The following is a 23,861-nucleotide window of genomic DNA, read 5'->3' as shown; positions in this document are numbered from 1 at the left end:
GAGACTTGTTGGCAAAGCAAAGATGCCGAGGGGTGATGATTCCAAAAGTCTCTTTGAACAGCTTGGAAGGGAGAATATCAAATTCACAAGTAGTGAGATGAGTGTGGGACACAATGCCGACCCCATCCCTCCGGGCAATAGGGGTATCTAACAGCAAGGTGGAGAGTGAGGGCTCAGATGAGGGTAAAAGTGAGCCAGCAGGAGAAATCTATGCTTTGATGTTTTCTATCTTATCAACAAAATACCTTTGGAACTCTTCAGTGTTCCCTACAGATGTGGTACAAACAGTAGCTGGGGCACGACACACAAGACTGTCGATGGCATTGAAGAGTTTTGTTTTTAGAGGCAACTAAGGTGCAAAGACATGTGAATTAAGTGAAGATAATGGCTCCTTCATATGGTGTCTTTGGTGAATTTGAAGTTCAGGATTTTACCGTTTATGTTTGGCTTTTACATTCTTTTTATTTTTTTTATTTTGTGATATGTTCATATAGCTGGAGCTTTGGGTTGGAGGGACAGCCTGGTCTAGATTTCAAAGATGCTGTTTGGTCCAGATTGCATTGAGCAATATAATCATGAGCAACATAGATATAAGAAGGAACAGCTATCAAGAAAAATGTTTTACATTTGTGTCGGAAAGCTCTAAATTTGAACAACCCGACACATGCAGTATGTAAAAGCCTTTGATTTAATATGCAGAGAGCAATGTGGGCAGTTATGGTATCTATGAACCAATAGAAAACATACAACAAAAAACAAAAAGTTTGATAATAACACAAATGAGCGACACTTGACTTGCCGAAATACTCTTGCAGCAGTAAAAAGGTTTGATTATAGCTCTTAGCTCTTCTACAAAAGCTTTTCCTCTGCAATAATTAACATGGCTATAAAAGAGGACTGGGGAGTAGATCGGTGTCCATCCTCAGAATGATGACCTTTCATTTCCTTGGCATCCTCAGTCTGAAAAGTTGAAAAATGTCACGACTGGGTTATTTACTGTCTTATTTTGTGTCCTAGAATGAAACATGGGCTTGTGTTAAACCACAGGCCATATTTCAGACATCTAAAAGCTCATTCCAAATATTTATTGATTTTCAGGACAAGGGTAGTCCAAATATACGATCTAATCTTGGATTAATTCCTTCACACTGAATATATTTTTTCTGATGAAAAGTGTTCTTCTGTGATCTGAGGGATAGTGTTGTGGGTTTTTTGTCCCCCCCTGTGACAGTTGGGTCCCTGGGGTCTGTCCAACACCAGGCTGAGTCAGCAGGGTTGAAGTGACTTCATGTTATGCTGAGTCAGCCTGAGAATCTTCAGTTAGTAGATGTGTCCCTCTGTCCTTTCATACAGATGACCTCCCTATTGCATCAAAGCTTGATTTCCGTTCCTCCACCTCTCTCTCCCTTCCCTGTCGATCCACACTGATACATATTCTTCTGCTTTGACCTTCTTCCTCACTTTTTCTGCTTCCTCTTCTGCCTGTCTCAATTTTTCTGTGGCTCCTCTGGTGTAATAACAGATGTCGGAGTCCTGCTCTCCTCAGCAGGCTCCCGTGATACCTAGACTATTTTCTTCCTGCTCACCCACTGCTCAGGCAGTGAAGTGACTCAGCATTCATTTTATTTTGTGCCGCCTAACAAACTCTTACCGCCGGTGCTCATTTCATACTTGAATGCTTTTGTACTCTATGCTGATTTACATTGTACTATGATTAATGCGGTGGTCCTGGCTTTGTATGGTTTGCAGAGTGTCCATTCAAAAATTTGATTTGTGTTTAGTGTTTTGCATGACATACTGTATGAATGTGTTTCTTAATTCTCTCCTCAGTGAACTGTCCATCTGTTCTCTAAATCTCTCTGTTTTATCCCCTTATTCACACCGTTTTTGACCTCCCTGTCCATCTGTTATTCGGCTCCAGCAGAGATGCCGTAGTTTATGTATATTCATCTATGTGTGTGTGAGGGGGGTAAGACTGCATCAAAATCTGTGCAATACTTTGTGAAAACAGTGACAACACCATGAATCAAGCACCAAATACTAGTGACATCGTGTCTTGCACCTTCACCTTTCATGTGTCCGCTTTCAGTTTTATTTCAGATAAGCACAACAATTGAGGTAGATATGATCAAAATGCTTTTTCTTTTTCTTTTTTGGATAAAGAAATGAGAACATGCCCTGGAGGTATTGAAGATGGAACAGATAGTCCATGTTGGAACAAGCAAGGTCAGGTTAAAATCGCAGGTCAAAATGAATTGGGCTTAGTTCAGCGCTGAAATGAACACAAACGCAAACAAACTAATTACAACAGAAGTGATGAAGAATGTGGAGTTTATGACCTACACGACCACAAAATGTGTTCTCTCTGGAGCACAACAGTTGGGACCCTCAGGGTCGGTCCTAGGGGTCACAAACACCCTGAATCATAGGTCACAGGTGACTGACACAAAAGCTGTATCTAAAATAAACTCTTTCAAGTTGAGCTGAGGTTATATTTTCTGGACATTGCATGCTTGTCACACCTAAGAGCCTTTAAATCAACAGTCTCAGCATCAAAGTGAAGTCTGCTTTGGAGGTCACAGCAGAGTGACACTGAAGTAAAAATACTTTCAATATGAAATTGATGCCTTTCAGCATTCTTTATGGGAAGCTATCCACTTGAATACATCACATTTTCATGGCATTGTAGAGGGGCTGAAAACAACATTTACAAGCTAACGGTACCAGTGTGAAGATATCTTGATGTTGTTCATGTTACAAAAGGTGGTCTAGTGTACTCGTTATCACAACATAAGTTAAAGCCTCTGCAGATACAAAACAATTAAAGATTATATGTTACCTGTTGTAGAAATTCAGCGTGCGTTGGCTGTTTTAAAGGTTAAGTGGAGGTAGCAGAAAAATATCAGGTTCATCTTTGTTGTGGTCTGCGGCCAGTGTGAAGGTTGGATTGCTTCTCTTAGTCCCAGAAGAATGTTACCTCCTCGATCTGGGGAAGGACTTTTAGCTGTAGGCACTTGGCCTACTTATGACCCGTCATTTGTGGCCTGCTTTCTAGTAAGCTTTGCTCTTTGTATGAGCTTGTTATAACCCCCATGTCCATTACATCCTGTGAATTTAACAATTTTTACATTTTCATGCTGTAACGCAAAGCTTTTCATTTTGATCATAGATGAACAATACAGTTGGAGAATAGTAATGGAATTGCTTGGCCACGTTTCTAGCAGAAAGAACGGCTTGACTGTAGCTCAGTCACTGAGAATGAACTTTTACACAAACAGACAGAGGGGTCATAAGTTAAGGTTGTTTGTGCACTATCTACAACCGACAACCCTGCTATTTTTTTATTTATTTAAAGTTCTGTTCTACTTCAAGTGGCAGCAGCAGGTTGCAGGAAGTGGTACAATAAACCATGATAAATAAAATATGATGTGAAACAGCTAAGCCTAAGTGTTGACACATGACAATTTTTGGATTTTGGACCGGACTCCAGTGACATCACTGTTACTTCATCTTATTTAGTATTACATTTCATTTTAAATTAGTGCATTTTTCTGCTGACAAAATGGAAACATGGTAAAAGTTTGATTCATTCGGAAGGAAGATTACTGCGCGTGTACAAAGTCCTGTAACGTACACAGCATATGAGGAGAAATCATTGCCCTGAATTCCAAGGAACACTATTTGGCAACATCTAAACCAAGGGAAGGATATAAAACAGTTTCCAAAGCTGGATCACAGCAGCCTCAATAATAAAGTAAGAGAACAACAGTTTGCATGTCTCCGTCTGCCCTCATAAAATTAGAACCTAGTTAGGGATTCTATGCTTGTTTTCACTTGTGGTCCCTAATTAGATAAAGTTAGAAGAATAATGAATTATTTGTGATTTGTTTATAAATTTGTTAGACAATGGAATTAGAAGCTGCAGGTAGAAAAGGGGGTGTGGGGCAGTTTTAGCTCAGATCCTGCCAAGCCCCGAAAATTTTCCCTCCAGGGTTGGACCCTGAAGACTTTCCTGCCAGCTCTTTCCTGAGTTTTCCAGCACTACCCTCCTCTTCCTTTTGCCCTGTAGGGCAGCTACACCCTGCTGAGCCCCTGTGGCTATTCCTAAATGTGTGTGTATTGTTGCGATAAATGGAGAAAGTGTTTGTGTGTCTGTCTGTGTTGTGTTTATGTATGTGAGCGAAGGAGAAAGTAGTAAACATGCATGGTTTTGTGCTAACGTGAATAAAGAGCTTTGTTTGTATTCTGAACTCGGCTCTCAAACTCGAGTAAAGGGAGTGTGATCTCAATAATTAAAAGGATTTTCTTCATTATGTTTGCTTCCCTTAAAATCTGGGGCATCATTTGTGAAAGAGGTTATGATGATTTGCATGCACTTAAATTAGCACATTTTTGCACTTTTCATCTAAAATACTGGAAAAATAAAAAGTGTGCCTCGAAAAGAGAGCACATTGTTAATTGTTAGAGAAAATCTGAGTGAAATGAGGAATAACAAGGTTCAGAAAGACAATGTGAGCAATAAATCCAGAGATGCTTATTTTAAGACGCTGAAGTAAAAATGGCGATATAAGCAGAAGAACAAAGAAGGGGTGAACTCAAAAGGCAGACACACAAACGCACTCACACACTGACCCACAGAGAAATTGGAGGGCTGGTTTGTAAGGCACGTACCTTCAGCTGTGTTTATCCATCACCATAAAATGGCACTGAAACATTAAACTCTTGTGGCATTAAAATTAGAAGCCCTCGGCTGAAATCTCATCATTTTACTTTTGTCAGCTGTAATTGCAGGACAGAGATAGAGATCTGGCTTTTTTTTTTGGGGGGGGGGGGGGCTCCCACTCTGCTACCCTGCCCTCCTTTTACCCTTCAGTCCTCATCTGTGTTGTTTTACTTTTTTTTTTTTTTTTTAAATCAGCTCCTGTTTTCTCTCCTGCCCACTCTGGCTGTCTGGGCTTAAAGGGCGTTAACTCGGAGATGATGTCAGCTGTTTCCCTACTCAGCCTTGCATTATATGTCACTTATTGCTCAAAGCCCAACTTCATATACCCCGCGCCCGAGAGCCTGCGTAGGACCTTTGCCCCCTGCAGTGAACTTTGACTTTGCTGTAGGCCTTAAGGCGCATTAGGAGGCAGGTTCTGAATGACAGGGTGTGGCAGGGGTCAAAACTCACAGGTCAGTGGGGATCAGGGGCAAACAGGCCCACTCCCTCCCATTATGCGCCTTTCGTCTGTGATGTCTCTCTTTCTCCAACATCCCTCCTTCCATCCCCATCTGACTTTCTTTTTATTTGATGTTCATAGCTCTTGTTTTTTCCTGTCCTTCCATTTCTCTCTTTTCTTATAGTCCTTCCTTTTTTTTTTTTTTTTTTTTTTTTTGGGTGGATTGATGGGTTCTGCCCTTACATGTTCATTACTGCAATGTTTGTTACTGATCTGCTGGCAAAGGTTTTATTTTGGAAACACCTTTGTGATGATCAATCACCCTGTGTTTAATGCAATTAATGTGAATTAGTACCAGTCGGAAATGTTTGTTTTGCATTAGTAGTAACAATGAACAGTGGAACAACAGAAACTCAAAGATGCATGCATCGCTTCCTCTGAATCCTCATTTAAAGTCGTTTTTAATCCACCATGGAATGGATGGCTCAGCCACTAACAAAAATGTTTTGAGTTCTGAATTTAAATGCTTTGACTGGCAATAAATCAACACTACCATTTCATGAAACCCACAAAAGTATATTTTAACTTGTGCAGCAAAGAATCGCAGCACCTCTTTAATCTAGATAGTGCTAAATGTCTGCTACTTTCTCTCCGAGTGAGAGAATGGAAAAAATGGTTTTCAGGGACAATATCTTCAAAAAAACAACAAAAAACTTTTGTGTTCATTGTCAAACAACCTAATACTGAGATGTTGCTAACTTCAATTTGTATTCCAAACTTAAACCCACCCCTGAACCCACTGCCTACTCTTCTGTTTTCTTTTTCATTTGTTCCTCCTCCCTTCTTAAATCCACATTATCCCCTTGCTCCTTCTATTCTCCTGCCCAAGGCCATTGATTTACTAACACACTAAAGAGAGTTTTTACTCTGAGCTTGTGTATACGTGTGTGTGTGGCTGCATTCATACACATTCACTCTCTGAGCTTTTGTCTGATTGCCTTCAGACACAGGATTTTTGTGTGTATTCCAATATCCCAACCAGCAATTAATACCACGCTACTCAGGGAGCTTTTCTTGTCAGTTTCACAAACACATACACACACACACACAGAGCAGACAAAGGCTGAAAAACTAACCACAGGAATGGTGTAGCTGCCCTCTGCTATCTGATTAATGAGGGCATAGATGAGATGTTGATCCCTTTGGTGCTCATATATTGTATGAATATGTGACTGTGGGCATTTAACTTAAGTTCCACTTGTGTGTGTGTGTGAGTTCTTCCTGAGGGCATTAAATACTCACAAGTGGTTTGAACCAAATAGCTTTGACTTCTTTAATATGATTATGTGATGATTGAACAGTTTTATGGTCTGATGCTCATTAGGCCAGGTTAAACATCTGTTGGATTCAAGTTCATTCAAACTGGGTTCAAACAGGTTGAGTCCCTGCTTCATCTTAATAACGAATGGATTACTGTATTTAAGTGAGCAGATTTTCTTTTTTCTCTTTTTGTCTTGTAATGTTAAAGTTCTTACATTTAAGTTACAGGATCGCCTGCATAATGTCATGACAGATTTACAGTAAGGTGTGTAAAGCGCACGGCTTTATATGTGGTCTTTGAAGCAAGCTGGTCAGTCTATTGTGTTTTTGTTGCAATGGCCAGAATCCAAACTGCAGTCAACACTCTCTGCTGCTGTGTTTCTTAGAAAGCTCGTAACCTAGTACTAATGTCAAAAAGATATTTAGGGAGAGATTTATTTTCTTTTACATTGCAGGGACGCTTACAAGTCAATTTTTTTTTTTTTTTTTTTTTTTTTGGAAGCCCAATTAAAGTCTTGGCTTTCTTCCAGTTTTAATAAACTTACTTTCAAAGAGCTTGTCATCCAGTCTGCTGAGAGCATGACTGACTTGGATTAGATTAGTGTTGTCTTCGCACATATCTTTCTCCAGCCTAATGGTAATTATTTTCTTATTTTGACTATTCACACCAACAAATAACACGAGTAAACACGAGCCGCTGAAATTGTTAAAGCTCTGAACAGACTGTAGCCCCAGGTCCTCGGAGGATTTTGTAATAGAGCGGGGTTAAACATGTCATATCATTGTGAAGCAGAGGAGCTTTCTTCTAACATATCTTTGTGTTTTTCTGTGTAAGTGGACGTGGCCTCTTTCTGGAAATCCCCTTCCTCTCACTCATAAGCTCACCCTTTATATTTATCTTCCCTCTTTTTGGTCTTCACCCTCCCTTGTGTTTTCTTTATGTTTACCCTTTCTGCCTCTTTAGCTTACTATAAACTAAATACTCTGCTTCATTGCTCTCATGCTGCTGCATGTATATTAAAGTTAGTAGACGGCAGTCCCGTTGTAACCGGAGTCGCCACAGTTGAAATCATCTAATATATCCACTAAAGCAAATATCCTCACTTTAATTCTCAGAAAAACAAACTCAGGCATTCTTTCAGCCCAGTCACAATAAGGACACATTCACCATTTTAATAGCCTTTATTTAACCTCTGAGGTTGAAGGAATCAGACGATGACTGCTAAACTCTTTGAACTCTAAACAACTTTGATGGTACTGATAAAATGACGACATGTCCTCACCACCTGCCCACATCCCAGATAAACCTTTTTAAGCCCAATTCAATAAGAAGTAAATGCCTTTGTTGAAGAATAAGGTTCCCGGTGGATCCTTTTTTAACTTTACTTGGTTATTATCATTAAACTTTGGGTTAGATATTTGAATTTAGATTGTCATTAAAATTTGTGCTTTTGGGTTCACACATTTGTGGACATTTGAATGAGAGAGCTTATTTGTGTGTGTGCACAATGTCATAATCTCACTGAAAGCAGTCCTGGTAATTTCCTTTTTGTCAAATTATCATATCTCTGAATACATAAGACACCTGAGTGTTATTGCACCGTTTTTCTCTGAGGAAATAGTGTAACCCTTCCTTCTCATCTCTGATAGAATCCTGTTTTTCTTCCTGTGTTTCTACAATCTCTGTACTGTAACCTTCACTAAAGGTTAAATGCTTCTTTGTTTTGTGTGTAGAAGTGTAGAAGTTTATCACAGTCCTGTCCAGTAAGATAGAATAACAAATTAGTTGACCAGCTCTCATTGCCGTCCATTGTTCTGCATTGTGAACCAAATCACGAGATTATAGCCTCTAGGTTAACAGTTAAAAGTTAATAAATGTGCCCAAATGCATAAATACTCTTTCATGTTCTAACAACCTTTCGGACAAACTTCAGCTAACTTTTTTCTGAGGAATTAATGTATTATTTTCTCTCCATTTATTTACTGACTGATTTATTCAGTACTTTTCCAACTCTAGAACAGCAACTTTTCGAACATTGTGACATAGCTCATCTTGTTATAATTTTTGTTTTCAGCTGGCAGTGGCATTTTTATGATGTGGTGCCCCTGCCCAGAGCCTCCTGGAGGCTGAACAAAGTTCAATGAAAGTGATATTTCTTTTCACGGCCTCGTGGGCTTGCTATATTTCACAGCCACTGTGTTGAACCAAACCAGCACCACCAAGTGTTGTCTTTTTTTTTTTTACTCTGCAACTGTTTTATTTCAAGCTGATGGCAATCCTGATTTCAGTTCCTATAACCTAGCCTCAGCATGATGAACCTTCTGAGAGGTTCATTCCAGTGAAGGACACATTAAAAGACTTGATAGAGACATCAGTCAAGTCGCGGTTTGGCCTTAGGTTATTATGTTACGCAAGGTTTTCCAATCTTAAGGAGTGCTGCACAGCATCTTTTGCCCTTACTCGTATAAAATTGTATGTTTTCTTGCTTGTCTTTTGTGTTCAGTTTACATTTCTATTCTATTTAAACTGTCAAACACTGAGAGAGCAAAGTTGGTATCATTTTCAGGAATCCAAATTGAGCTACATAAACGCACCCATTGTGTGTTTTATTTTGCATGTTCCTGCTGGTTCAGCAATCAGCTAAGAAAGTAGTACAATATTTCACATTGTTGCCATCGTTATTTTTCCCATCTCCGCTCCTTCCATCCAACCATTTTCTTTGTCTATTACTTCGTTTTCTGTGTAATCCCCCACCCCACCCCACCCCCGTGCAAATAATCAGCACTTCAAAGCTGCCCATGAGCGGTGTGAGTGAGCGCCCAGGCTGCAGGATCTGCTGAGGCCAGCCTTACATTAGAGCTTATTCAATCCCAGCTACAGGTGTGCTGCCCTGCCAACTCCCAGAGGACAGCAGATGCTTCAAATACACCAAAACACAACCTTCAAAAGCCTGTATGTCATCAGCATTAATTCCTGAACACTGAGGAATCAGCAGTGTACTCTGTCATCTGAAACTGACTTTGACTAGAGGGAGGGAAAGAGAGAGAGAGAGAGTGGGCAGTAAAACACACTCTGTCATCCATACCTTCTCATTATTTCCCTGAGTCATAGAGAAACCCCGGAGCTGAGCTCACCTTCACCAACATTCTCAACTGTTTGTGTATGACAGTTGTGAGTTTGACCATATGTTTTCATTTAATAGCCTGTTTACATATTGCTGTGTGTATGTTTGTGTATCTACCCTCTGGGTGTGACTTAAAACTGACTTTCAGGCCAATAGCTTTATCTACAACTAAACCTTAGACTGACACAAAGTTGTTGTTTTTTTTTTTGTTTTGTTTTTTTTTCAGCGGTTGTGTCCCTTCTCTTTACTGTGACTGTGACAGACAATCATTTTAATCTTAACTGAGGTTGCAGAGCCCCTCAAAATGTACAAAGGCATGTTTTAGGATAAGGTCAGAGTGGCTGAAGCTCAGTGGAAGTTGGGTGATCCTGTAGGACAATGACCATAAATGTCAAGTTAATCTACCACCGAATGACTTTGACCTTTTGGAGTGCTCCAGCCAGAGCTCAGATCTCATTGGAAAGCTGTGGAATGAACTCTGTTCACGTCAGACATCTTGAGAACAGAAGAGTTAGACAAATATGCATTGTATTCGGCTGCTCTTGATTTTGCAGTTTGTGACCAACGAATGGTGTTCACATGGACATCTTTTGTTTTCAAATTTGTTGTTATAAATTAGCATTTTAATCTCCTTGATGGGCCGTCTTCTTTTTAAAAATGATTTTGTAAAACATTTCTAATTGCCTTCTGTTGTATGAAAGGTGTTATAGAAATTGATGATGATGATTGGTTATTCTGTATTCTGCCCAGAAAATCGACTGAAAAGCCAAAACGGTGAATTTTCCCTTCGTATCCAGGAAAGCAGTGTAACGTGATCTTTAAGATGTCTCTCTTCTCTGTGGCAGAACAAGCTTTGCTACAACAAGCTGCTGTTTGTTTGGAACCACCAGTTAAATGCCAGGCTGGTTATGTGACACTGGTAACTATTAGGGCTGAATGGGATCCAAAATCCATTAATTTAGAGTAACTTCTTTGATGCTGAGCCAGTTTCTGTTAATTTAAAATGAATTCAAAGGAGAAAAATGCATTATAAAAATGCTCAATGGTTTATGTTTATTCCTTTATTATTATTTCCTTTTATGTTTATGAAACATACAGCATTTTCACTGTCTTTCTGAAATTGGCAGTTTTATGTTCTTTGTCTTTAAGACAGTCTCCTTCAAAGGTCGGTCTGCTTTGATTGTTGGAGTCCTGCTCCTACAGCAGAGAGCTCCATATCCAGTTCTCTGCGCACACTGTGTCGTTCCAATATTCCCAAATAAGACTGTTGAACATCTCTCACATACTGTACATGTGTGAAACTTTGCTTGGATACTCAAACCTAGACAAGACCTCATCATGTTTTACCTCACACACGAAAGAATTTCCTCTTCTTCTCTCCTTATAGGGTAACTCGTACACTCTCTCAGAGTCTAAGGGGCCTCATACTCGCCCTACAATGTTTACATCTTCCTGCACTCCCTATCAATAAAAACTCAGTTGTAACCTTGGTTGCTATGGCTACTGCTGATGGGCGTGGAGCACTAGAGATAAACCACAGACTGTGGTGACCTGTGGCTTGTTGGGAGAATGAATTCCTTCACACACTTTTCAGGAAGCATTTTAACTCGTTTACCTCATCTTTATGGAACTTTGGTTATATTTAACATGGACATCCAACCTCACAAAAATAAACAGAGAAAATAACAAAAGTACATGTCCCCTGTAAGTAGAGCGCCAGAGTAAAGACGTGACAGAATTTTTATGTACAAATCTACATATTTAGATGTTAGCCGTGCTTCACAGGCCACTTTAACCCCTAATTTACCTGCAAGTTACCTCTTTCCATTACCTCCTTCCTCAGCAGTCTAAAAGCTGCATTTCCACTCTGGCGGTCATTGAGCATGTTGCCATAGCATTACAAAAGTCCTGTTTCTTGAATTGTGGAGTCTATACCAGCTCTCGAGACCAGTCGTTTGCATCAACAGATATTCAGTGGTCCATGTCTGACCAAGGCTATATTCCTCTTTATCCCATCTAGTGAGTAAAAGGCAGCAGACCTCCTGCAGTGGATTTTAGTGAAAGGTTACTCTATTAGAGAAGGACACATGTAGTTGCGATGTAAGACTGTTCCAACATGCCAACACAGTGACCTCACCTCGATAATATGTAGTTGCTATGTGTGAACTGTTAAATTGAAGGTAATAAACCAGTGCAAGTAAAACACCGAACTTTGACTGTGCAGAGAGATATTTAAGGCAAATTTGAATTTTTGTAACAGTATATAAATACTGCTATTGGTTACCATGCTAACTTCAGAGCAATAATGTAGGTTCAGATCTGCTGCTTCTAAAGTCCTGTGATAGTTTCCAGTCCCAAGTGGCCCAGCATCAGTGACGGGATAATCAAAGTTTTCTGGATCTATCTGGTTGTGCACTGTGCTATGTAGTTTGTGGGAATGCGAGAGTATGAAACTGACTACTGGGTGGCAGCTCCAGAGAGGCTAGAAATACCTCCTCGCGGCCTAGTTCCAGCAGTAAATCACACACTCATTCAGACCTTGTCATTACAACTCTGAGTCATACAGAAACTGCACAGGTGAGCTCGCTGATGTTAATGCATCCGTACTGCGTTTCTGTTTGTGGTATACACACATTTGTGCATGTTTTTGCACAAATGTGCAAATATTTAGAGCTCTAGAACAACATTTGTGTTAACTAATTATGGCTGGTCATATTCTTAGTTTAGTGCCCATTTGTTGAATCTTAGCGTCTGTAAGGACATTCTGAAGGTACCACAGAGCTCCTGATTTCCACAGCCTGTGAAGAAGGGAGTGTGTGCGACACACCGGCTGTAAAAAGAAAAGGAGCTGAAGATTAGTTAGAAGAGCAAAAACAAAAGGTCCTAATATATGTGAGCAATTTCCTACAAAAAGATACTGATCAGCTAACAGAGCAGGCAGAGGGAAAGTTGTCAATGGCCCAACAGGAGTCTAACACACTCTGCACTGAGATGCAAAGAAAACAGCGAGTGCGAAGTGCAAAATTGTTGGATGAAAAAAAGTAAAAAAAAAAAAGGGTTTTTGCACATGAAGGAGAGACTATTACAATTTTACTGCTAAAACTTTGCTTTTATGTTAATCACCCAGTTTATTTTCTCGAGCTTGGTTCCCTCCTTGGCCTGTCTGCATTTTATGGTATTGATGCAGCGGTTTGAAGAAGTTTTTTAGAGGTTATTTGTGCTTTGAATTATCATCTCAAAATCAATGTTGGGGAAATTGTATTTCAAGGCGAGTGCACTCGAGTAACCAGTTAATGCTCAAAGTGTTGTTTATGTCTTTAAATATATTGGAAATATGAAAAAAAGGAAATGATTAACTTTAGGATTCCTTCATATACCCTGAGGGGGTTTAAATGTGGGCATAAACAGTCTCTAGGTGATGTCAGACACACAAGACCTGACTAATTTCCCACCTAAATTTGTTTCAAAGACTGGGTGAGCTAATGCCATATGTTTTTATCCAGTTAGCCTTTGGGTGGCAAAGAAGAAGCATGCTGTAACACGTCAGGATTTTGATATTGGCATTTGGCTGTGGAAGGGAACCTCTCCTTAACCGGCGTCTGACAGTGATTGAGACAGATCGGAGGTAGGGGAGGAAGGAGGGAGACGCATGTGGTAGTGGGAGAGAGCCAAAGGCTATAGGAGGGGGGGGTGGGTGTGTCTGGGAAATTGAGTTGTTTTAACATCAAAGATAACCCCTCTCAGGAATCTACAAAAACCTTGTATTAGTCTGGGAGACACTGCACTTTATCACTGGGTCTTCCTGTTGGGCAGAGGCTGCGTCCTTTAAGTTGGATGCCCCGACATGAACACACCCACAAAAGTTAGTGTTGACAAAAAAACGCTATAATTCAAACGATGGCATTAACCAGGGACACGAAATCCTTCTCTTGGACGTATGCAAGAGAATGAGTATTGTGTATATGGAGAGGTTGTTGTTGTTATTATTATTATTATTATTATTATTATTATTATTATTAGCCAAGAAAGTGTTGGTAGTTGGAGTTTGTCAGCTTTTGGCATGGCCCATTCTCTGTTTTTGCAAAGCCAAGCTAACAACTGCTGGTTCTAGCTTCATACTGATTGGGTGATTGTGGTAGCTGTATTGATTTTTCTCCTCTTTTTGCAGTGGTATCTCTGCAGCAGTGACACTTATATTTGATATAACATGGCTTTGTGGTCTGAATTGGCCCCCCTTTTGGTGGTCAAGTGCATGTTGGTGATGTTGTAGAAGTTCTCGGCAGTGGCTTCATATTATTTCACTTGAGGAGGTGACTAAGATTTGCAGTAATGGTTGAGCAAATGGAGAGAAGCCAGTTAAAGTGTTGGGAAGGAAATGCATTAAAGTGTTACTGGGACAGACTCAATGCATTTAGAAAATAACAAAAAATAAATAAAAATATGACTTTTGTTTGTTGCTGATGGATTTTATCTATGCATTAATCAGTGCAGTTAAAAGCTGTCAGTAAAACAATGCTGCACGCAGCCACAAGGAGACCTGCTGTGATTGAAGTATTCCTGCAGTACATCTAATGGTGTGAAACATTTTGGTTTCCTTTTTTAGAAGCATGTGAAAAGCACAAGGCCACAGTGTCCAGCCAAATCAAAGGAGGCAAAGAGAAACAAAATGTATCTGCAACATCTGAAGGGGAAAAAAACACAGAGAAAGGTGAGTGTGTGTTTCTTCTGAATGGGTGCATTTGAATCCGTTGGTTTTTCATACATGTTGTGACAACATCAGTCTACACAACCAGTCTAGACCTCTCACATCCATATATCTTAGCCTGACAGAATAGTGTCAGCTAATCGAGATAAATGCCATTAGTGGCACTAAATCAGCCAAAAATCAGCAGGTTCATAACGAGGCAGATTCGGTTGAGAAAAGCTGACAAGTACAAGCCTGCATAACAATCAAATAAAATCCGTTTCAAAAACATTCTTCAATCACCTTTTATCCAAAGTTTTTGTAATTTGATAACTGAGAGTTTAACTGATATTGTTTATAAGAGCTGGTACAATTGAATCAGGGGTTTTATTTTATTTCTGCTGTGAAATATTTTTACATACGGCCTATGAAGGTTGATGGAATCAGCTCTAAGTGACTGCAGTCTTTAGCACCTCTGTGTAAAGTATGCATCATTATTCAGCCCTGCGGGTTAATGCTGCTGGTTGCTGCTTAGCATCAATTGCAGGAAATGTGATTATTTTCTGACATTTTAACTGGGACCAAGAGCAGCTTAACATTTCAGCTTTCCCACTACTTTCATTTATGATCAGATATCTGCAAAACAAACCAAAAAAAAAAAAAAAAGGGCTCTGCTTTATGTCAATCTCTAAACAATACCAAGAGGGATGAACACACATTATACTTGCTCAGCATGGTTATTGTACATAAACATTTACCTTAAAATCCCCATGTTCTTAAGTAAAGTCTGTCAGATCCATAAATGTTAGTGTGATTTACTGAACTCAAAACACACGGCAAATGTATTCAGCCACGCTGCCCTTAATTTTACAATGTTTTGTCACCAGTTGCTTCTGTAATGATGGACAGTAAATGTCAAATGACTAAATCAACATTGAAGTCAAATTCCCTTTCATAAGATGACAAAGCATATTTCTCTTTTTAACACACAACATATGGCAAATCACAGTTTAAATCTCACGCACTCTTTGTCTTATAAACATGAGATACGGCTTCGGTGTCTGTGTCTGTGATTGTATGCATGAGTGTGCTTGCACACAAACACAGACAGTACATTGTATGTGGGTCTTTGTGTTCACAGCTTGCCTAAGCAGGCAGATTCTGCCCCCTGAGTAAATATGGTGAGCCACTGATAACATTCATTTGTGTATAACAAGGACACATTCACACGAAATAACACACAAGCGTTTCAATAGAAGTATGCCTGTAATGGAATGATAACTTATTTTGGTATTCCAACATCCACCAGTGTCATCACAGGGTTATCCCCAGGATTTTGTAATTAAGTTGTGCTCAGGCTTTGGATGTGTGTATGAATAGAATTGAATCATAATAGGTTGGAATGTTTGCATTTTTATAAATCTTTAAATGTCATTCTCTAGATCATAGACCTTGAATACTTGAGTGTTGTTTTTTTGCCAGCAGTCTCAGTTGCTGGAGCTAAAAGCATCTTGACCCGGGTGCTTCATCTGGCCCAGCGATACCTGCCAGACCCAATGGGCCGACAGAGGGCTGAAGAGAAGAGCTCACAAACCCAAGCCAAGCCCAGGCAGCGTAGTCCCGCACCAGGACGAGTTTTCAGAAGTCGGACCTCGGCTTCTCTGACACAAGCTCAGGTAAAACTTGAGTTGTTGAAGTACTCTCAACTAGAATAGAAATAAATTTAAATAACTGAAATAAGGCGTTGAAATTACATTCAAAAGATCCCAAATATGGAAACAGAGATAAGAAAAATTAAATCTGCAAAGAAAACAGTAACTAGATTCCTTCATGCCTCCTTCTCATCTTTTCTTTCTCCCTCTTTTAAAACCTGGTTTGATATCGGAAAAGACTTCAGATAGGAAATTATATTCCAAATATTTTCTCCTCTTTCATCCTCTCCCTTTTTCACATTTAACAAATTATTCCCCATCCACCCTCCTCCATATTCTAGCTAGCTTCCTATCAGTTTCATTGCATGAATTTCAGACCCACATGAAAAAACGAAACCAAAAGAGCAGAAAAAAGAAATGCGGTGGGTTATGTTTATCTTCTGTTTTCAGGAGAAGTAAGTGGAATTGGAGTTAAGCCTTTTATGTATCGCTGCACTTTACCTTCACACACACATTGAGCTATGTCCAAAATGATTAAGATATATCCTTTCAACTGCAGCCTGTTGATGCTGGTTAACCACATAAACTAAGGGTGGTGACTGTGGCTTAGGAGCCAAAACAAGACACACCTCTTCACTACGATGGAGCGTTCAATCATCTGGTTTATAGTCAGATAAAAATCAGTTTCTGCTCTGATTCCAGCTCCTCCACCCTCCCTGTGTTCCCCCAGAATAGATCCAGGAGGCAGAGCCAGCAGAGGGGCAGGGCCCCCCAGCAGGCGGTGCAGGGAAGTGGAGGTGATGCCACTGTGACAGATACAGCTGGATGTGGGAGAACTGACAGGTGAGGCCAAAGGTTGAACTTGGCAAACATTACTAGACATGTCTGCATTCATGTGTTTTTCCTCAGAGATAAGGAATCTCTTTCATCTCTAAGAGGATGAATTATATATTTAAGCATCAAGTTGGAGGATTTCTCTGAGGGCATTTCTTTTACTACTGACAAGAAGAAAAAGGGCATTCCCACAGTGTGTAAGGGTTTTCCCTTTTCATCTTATCAGAAAATGTTTCATTTAAAAGCTTTTGAGCATTTGAAAGCATTTATGTCAACAAATGAGCTCAAACAATTAAGTTATCAATGCAGGCGAACATTCTTAAATGCACGTCCAACAGTGTCGGTTTAAACTTGCTTCTTTTCATGAAAAAGAAGGAAAGAGTATTTCTCCTGTACTCTTTCTCATTGTGTTTTGTTTTTTTTTTTTTGGTCGCTCACCTCGTGTGTTTCTGTATGTCTGCTGTGTACTGACAGTTACACACTACGCTCTGTGTGATACCTGCATCTTTTGTGGCGCTTGACTTCATTAAAAAACAGACTTCACTTTTCCATGATGTCTTCAGGTATTGATTTTCTGCAGCAAAACCAACTAGTCTTCCAGCTGCACATAGAATTTCACAATAGTCCTCTAATCCTGTCATTGTAATGTTGTTTTTTGCTCTGACAATCCTGCTGCGAACAAAAGACTGTCACTTGTGGTAGTGCTGCGTGTGTGTGTGTGTGTGTGTGTGTGTGTGTGTGCGTGCACTCCTTAGTGTGTGCATTTGTATTTGTGTGTGTGTTGCAAGCATGCCTGTCATTCCTCACCTCTTTAGTCTTTGTGTCAAGTGGTTTATGTTGTTTTAACCAGGCTGTAGGTCACCGGGGTCATCAGGGGTCACCAGAAGGATTATTGTAATTGGGTGACAAATTACTGTTTGAGGGTGGAACTGAACACCGCTCTCTGTCAAGTGTTGAGAAGTCACATCATCTCAACAAGAATAAAACAAATTACGATGACCGTGAAGAGAAGCTGTGGAACATGAGGCCGACATATTATGGAGTTAAACAACCGAGTCACTTGATCAGTTGATTCTCCAGATCGGTACTGAACACATTTGAAATAATGTGTCATATTTCAGGTTAATGCTGCTGTCATGTATTGGTCATCACCTCCAACATCCACACATTTCAAGGTGGATTTTTATGTATCCACACTAAGTCAGCCGTCAACAGTATTACTTAGTAATGTGACCGCTCTCACATCAATTGCTGCTCGTAATTACAGTAATTACGTTGGACAGATTAATAAACCATGACACATTAATCCTTTCCAGACAAGAAATATACATGACATTTCTGCTGACAGACAGCATCTTTCTCATAAAATGAACCTCACACCTTTTTTGAGTCATTACATTTGTGAAACAAGCTGCCATGATTGCACACTGTTACCACTTTTAATACAACGGAAAAAGAGCATTGTCTTCTCTCATACTGTCTATCAGCTTCAGTTTGAAGCCTTATCTATATCCTACAAAAAGAGACTGGAAACACGACCCTAAAATCAACCTGTGCTCCAAAGCATTAAACATGAAACGAACGTGTAACACTGACAACACATTTCTGTAACAAGGTGCTTAAAAGGGGCAGAGGTCACAAACGACTTCCAGTCACACCATCCCAATGTGAACTGGAAATGCTGGGAAACAAAGGCAGTGAGGGAAATGCCCCGCGGACCAGTTCACCCATGGTCATACAAGTCATGGCTTATCTTGGGAGAATCTCCACATTGCATTTAAACATTTAAACCCTGGTCTTGTTTTTCATTACGAATTCAATTGTGGTTTTCCTGCTAGATTATATCCAGCCAACTTGATAGAGCCCATATTTATTTTAAATTAAATTAGAGTAGAATAAATATTTAAAATACATTTATAGATGCTATTTTGCTTGTAAATGAAACAATTTTCAAACTGTATTTACACAACCCTTCAGTTATTTGGAATGGGCTGTAGCTGGATTTCAGAGCAAACATCAGAGAACGAAATCATATTGGGAACCTAGATCATATCTGACTTTGCTGAGTACGCTCTGCTTCAGAGGGGTCAAAGTTCAGGGATCGGTGCCCTTACTATCCTTAAGGGTCACACTACCTGAATACCACGGTGACTTGACATTATACCACAACTATGTGACATATCTCTAGTGTAATGTATTGTCTAAGTGCCTCAGCTGTCTCCGTGTCTTGAATTATTTGTCAGACGTGTTGAATTTGTGAGGAAACCAGCAGACAAAACATGAGGTGAGCTACAGCAGGCGAACAGTCGAACAATAGTAGGAATGCCGCCTGGTCCTTTGAGGCATTTGTCTCGGAGAATTCCCAGGGCTCCCCTTCCTGCCTCAGCAGGTTGATATGCTCTCTACACTTTGATAGCTTATATCTTCAAAGTCAGTGTTGAGATCCCGGATCAGCATCATTTCAGCGTGTCAACATACATATCTCTTCTATGTTTAATTCTAGCAATGAGGTTGCAAACTTCATTTATTTAGATTGTGGATACTGAAGTTTATTTGTGTGTATTTGTCTTTTTAATGGGCAACTTGTGAAATTGGCTGCTGTGTATTTAAAAGCTTTTTATTTGATGGGACTCAAATTTTATAAACATATCATGATAGAAGAATATTTAGTTACATTATTCAATTTGGCATTATTTTGTTCTGCATAGCAGTTTTGATAGCAGGTCTTTTTTTTTTTTAATACCAGACTTGCCATGTATTGTGCCTGTGTGTACAGTGTGTATTCATTTACATGTAACTCCATACGTGAAGCCTGCCAACCTTGAAGTGGTCGGTATAGTGAACTTTATTAGCATTGGACAAAAAGTGACTGAACAGCAGCTACTTCTGCCTTGTACATGAAATGCAGCACGTTGCGTCTTCATCTTTTTAAAAATACATGCAGCATCAGTGCCAGCTTATATATCCTTCTTCAAATTGTGTGTTTCACTGAGCATCACTCCGCCCTGCAGCCACGCTCTGCACTGCAGTAACTGCTATGTTTGTGGTAAAGAGCGTGTCACAGAGAGGGATTTGTAATCCCATCAGACTTTGGGGCAGGTGAAGATTGAGGGAAGTACATAAATTCTCTGCTCTCACTGTTGTTTCTTTATTCATTAGTTAGGTCATTTTAAATTCTGAGGGTTATTGTTGATTGATTTTTTTTTTTTTTTTTTCATCTGTATCATCAGCAGGTGCTCCAGCTAATGAAGGAAAGAGAACAATATTATGAAAATGTATTTATAGTTCATTGAACAGAACCATAGAGAGCCATCTGAAAAGGATAAATGTACATATTTAAATTTTAAAAACTGAGCTGTGGTGCTGATTCTTGTTTTAATATGGAAACCTATGTTGTATTTTTTTGTTTCCAGATCAGAGCAAACCTTTAAGAGGGCAAGCACAGGACCTGCTGGCAAGGTGGCCCGTCACCATAGTAACCACAACATCAGGCTCCGGTCCCTCCGTATTCTACGAAACAGAAAGAGCCAGTCAAGCCAGACACCTCCTTCCTCTGTCCTCCCTTCATCACTCCGTTCGTCTACTCTTCCTCTACGGTCATCCCTCCGGTCTTCGAGCCCTCTGTCCTCCCGCACCTCTCAAAATGGCGAGCAACACCAGCAGCAAAGCTCGAGCAGGATGGCTTTCATCAAGTAAGTGTCAGAACTCCAGATGTACAAAGCACCTCTTAATGAAGAAAGTTCACGGGGGTCAGCTCCAATTGTCCACATCAAACACCCCACTTGTAGCAAGATGTTTGGAAACCAGAAAAGGAGCTTCCTCCACAGTGATGACAGTGGTTGGCTTTAAATACAGCCTTAGGGCGTTTTCATATCAATCTCCACCCGCTGAGAGTAAACAAATTTATCCGAGATTATGTTTTTAAAGACTTGAGGTGATTTTTGACTTAACACATCACTGAATCCCAAATGCTTGTGTTGAATACTAATGTCTGCTCTGATGACGTGAAGGCCCACACAGCTGAGGTCTTAAAACGATGCCTCATAAAATGGCACAAATAAATGAAACCCTTTGAAGTGTCTGAAAAAACAGGTGGCTCTCAGCCCACAACAGGAGCTGGAGCCTGGACAGGTCGCCATCTATCACAGAGCCGACAAGTGAAATAAATAAGCATAAGCTACGTGCATGTCTTCGGACTGTGGGGGAAAAGATGGAGCACTTGGAGGGAAGCCACACAGGCAGGCCCCATGGTTAGGGTTCGAATCCTGAACTCTCAACCGTGCTCTATAACCCCATAACTGTAACTTATGCTCGCTAACTCTGGATAAACCTCCAACCTAAAGTCTAACTGTGTTGTTGTAGTTTTCCGTATCTAGCATGAGTTCTTTCAACACTTTTTTCCAACAATACCAAAAAGTATTTCTGAAATTACAAATAGAAAAATATCTTTTGTCTATTTAAAGTAGCTGAACCCACTGTACATCACTAGAATCTATTTTTGTCTAATCATATTAAATCAGTTTGTTGAAGTTGTTGGGGAGTTTGGGAAGTTGGGACCTTACAGGTAATTAAAGAGATCCAACTTGCTTAATAAGCTGTTTTATTGACTGGTGACGGATGTAAAAGGAAGCTGTGGTCTGACTCAAAGTGAGCATATTAAGCTGAGCGAACCACAACACAAAACAGATCCAATGTCACACTATTAAACGGGTCCGTCTTAATCTGGTCTCAGGAACTTCTTGAAGGAAGTGTGTTTGTTTTATAGACCGTGACAGCCCACATCAAACACCTTCCCTTTTGATTGATCAATCTGAGAGCTGCCAGAGGAACTCTTAGTTTGATGTTCAGCTTTTGTTTAACAATGAAACACCAAGTGAGCTGATTTAGCATCTGTTGTGTCAATTAGTAAGAAGGAAGTTTTCAATATGCTGCTAAATATTTGCTCTAGGCCTTTACCTGTCAAAACACTGCAGAGCCCGTTACTGATTATACTGAATATGTATTAAAAACAAAATCCGGTTAAATAGTACCTCCTTAAAATCCCAACCCTCGCATTCCTGTTTAAATTTGCTTGTTTGAAAAGCAACTTTTTAGTCTGTCATCAAACTGCTGCTGCTGTTGGAGCAAGGCTGTTCAATAATTCACCTCTGATTTCCATTTTCTAGTCATAGTATTTTTTACTTTGATGAATGTTTGTTGCAGTGAGAACAAAACTCGGGCACCACCCACATACCTCAGTGAAACACAGCCAGATTCTCATGTGATCAGCAGACTCCCTGGTTTGTTTTTGCCTCAGTGTAAACACAAATGGCAAATGGATCACACTGATGTGTTTACAGTCTTTGCGAAGGCTTTATAAGGTAAGTTTGTGTGAGTGACACAGAGAGAGATAACCCTGTTCTGTTTCAATTTTAGCATTTCACAGCCGGGCAGGGTGGATACACCACAACACTAAAATAGACTGGTGGATTCCTGTTTACTAAGTTACACACCTTCTGCACAGTATGCCCCTCCCAAGAATCTCATGGGAGGTGCACACATCTGCACTGTTGACAGAACAATGAATATACACATGACCTTTGGGGTATTTATATTAACAGAGCATGAATTTAAGGCTCAGCCAGTGATGTGCATTTATATTTACCTTCTATGCGTGAGAAACATGGAAATTCGACTGACATGAACAGGAAAATGAGCTCAGCCTTCCTGTCTTCTCTTCTGCATTGAGGGAAAGTGTGCTCATCAGAAAACCTGACACACACAAGAAACTCAGCGAAATGACTTTTCATCTCACTGATGTCCTTCATGCAGGAAGTGGCATTCAGAGTTGGAAGTGCTCTGAGTTCATTCAAAGTACAGAAATAAAAAGTAAAGAAGGTGGGATTCATATTTGTTTTACCATGAACAGGAAAAGGATGGAGGTATTTATGTGACAGATCAGGTTTGATTCATAGTTCGTTGCATTATCTGTGTTGAGGACAATCACTGACTTCCCAAAGAAAACAAAAATTGCAAAGTGAAAGTTAACTGCTGTTTTTAACTGACTTTCAGTTTTAACTGTTTAAATATTTCCTCTATATATGTACGGTTACACTTTTGTTACAAATTTTAGTCAAATAGATGTCATCACATTGGGCTTTGGACCGTTAGTCATCAAAAAGAAGCAAAGATAAATGGAACAGGTCATTAATCAAATATTTGTTTTGTCAGTCAAATTATTTGATGACTAGACTTATTATTGCTGCTCTAATTTGATCTGCCAAACACAATTTGAGTTCATATCTCTCTTTGTTTTGTTTGTTAAACCACAGAGTAAGAAAGGATGACTTGTCTCAACGGTCAAGTTCAACAGACTGCAGAGAGGAAAACAAATCACATGACACAGTGAACAGGTAACCAGCTCAACCAGTAATCTTCCAGTCACAGAGACAGACATGCACATTCTTTTACAGCTGAACACAAACTTGCACTCCCCTAACTTAAAGAATATCTTATGTTGCATGCAGTGGGGCTTGTTTTTTTTTCTCATATCTTCTTTGAAGCTTCTAAATTGCTCTTTTAATTAACTGTTCTTTCTTTAAATTGGTGCATAAAACAAACAGAAATGACATTGTTTTTCACAGTCTGCAGTTTGATTGGCTGTCATCGTCTTCAGTAGTTTTACGGCATCAGCCCGCAGTGTAAGGACCACCAGCAGCTTATCCTGATTAACCAACGCCTCATATATATATATTTTTTTTGTGTAGTGGATGGAACCTCGCAGTAACTGGCATGTTCCTTCTCAAAAATCAGTAAAATTAGTGTTAAAACTTGACATACTGTCTCTCTATGGCCTCATTTGTGATATGTTTTAGTTTTTGATAGCTTTTAATTGAGACCCCTGTTGGGAATTTTCTGGATAAGAAGTACTGACTCAACATCCAAACCTGAGTACTGTTGTGCTGTCTTACAAATGGATGGATGTGTTTGCTTATCTGTCCATTTGAGCAAGGCCGCAATTGTTTGTAGTTGTCTGGTAAACAGTAAGAATTGTTCCGAGTGTCCGGGTAACAACAGGTAAAGTCACTGCAACAATTAGAGACAC

The 23,861-nt window shown here is 39.8% G+C and overlaps 1 protein-coding gene across 1 annotated transcript in view; it reads left to right on the top strand.

Moving 5' to 3' along the window:
• The window catches only part of LOC115056876 (USP6 N-terminal-like protein), a 42,241-nt gene that overhangs the window by 11,859 nt on the left and 6,521 nt on the right, over positions 1–23,861 (top strand). Inside the window, exons 11-15 of the mRNA XM_029523649.1 lie at positions 14,211–14,315; positions 15,777–15,967; positions 16,674–16,786; positions 20,191–20,469; positions 23,089–23,169. Of these exons, the coding sequence (XP_029379509.1) occupies positions 14,211–14,315; positions 15,777–15,967; positions 16,674–16,786; positions 20,191–20,469; positions 23,089–23,169 (769 nt within the window). The remainder of the gene's footprint in view (positions 1–14,210; positions 14,316–15,776; positions 15,968–16,673; positions 16,787–20,190; positions 20,470–23,088; positions 23,170–23,861) is intronic.

This window comes from Echeneis naucrates, chromosome 16 (assembly GCF_900963305.1).
Source record: "Echeneis naucrates chromosome 16, fEcheNa1.1, whole genome shotgun sequence".
Taxonomy (NCBI): Eukaryota; Metazoa; Chordata; class Actinopteri; order Carangiformes; family Echeneidae; genus Echeneis; species Echeneis naucrates.
This window is presented reverse-complemented; position numbering and strand designations above follow the sequence as displayed.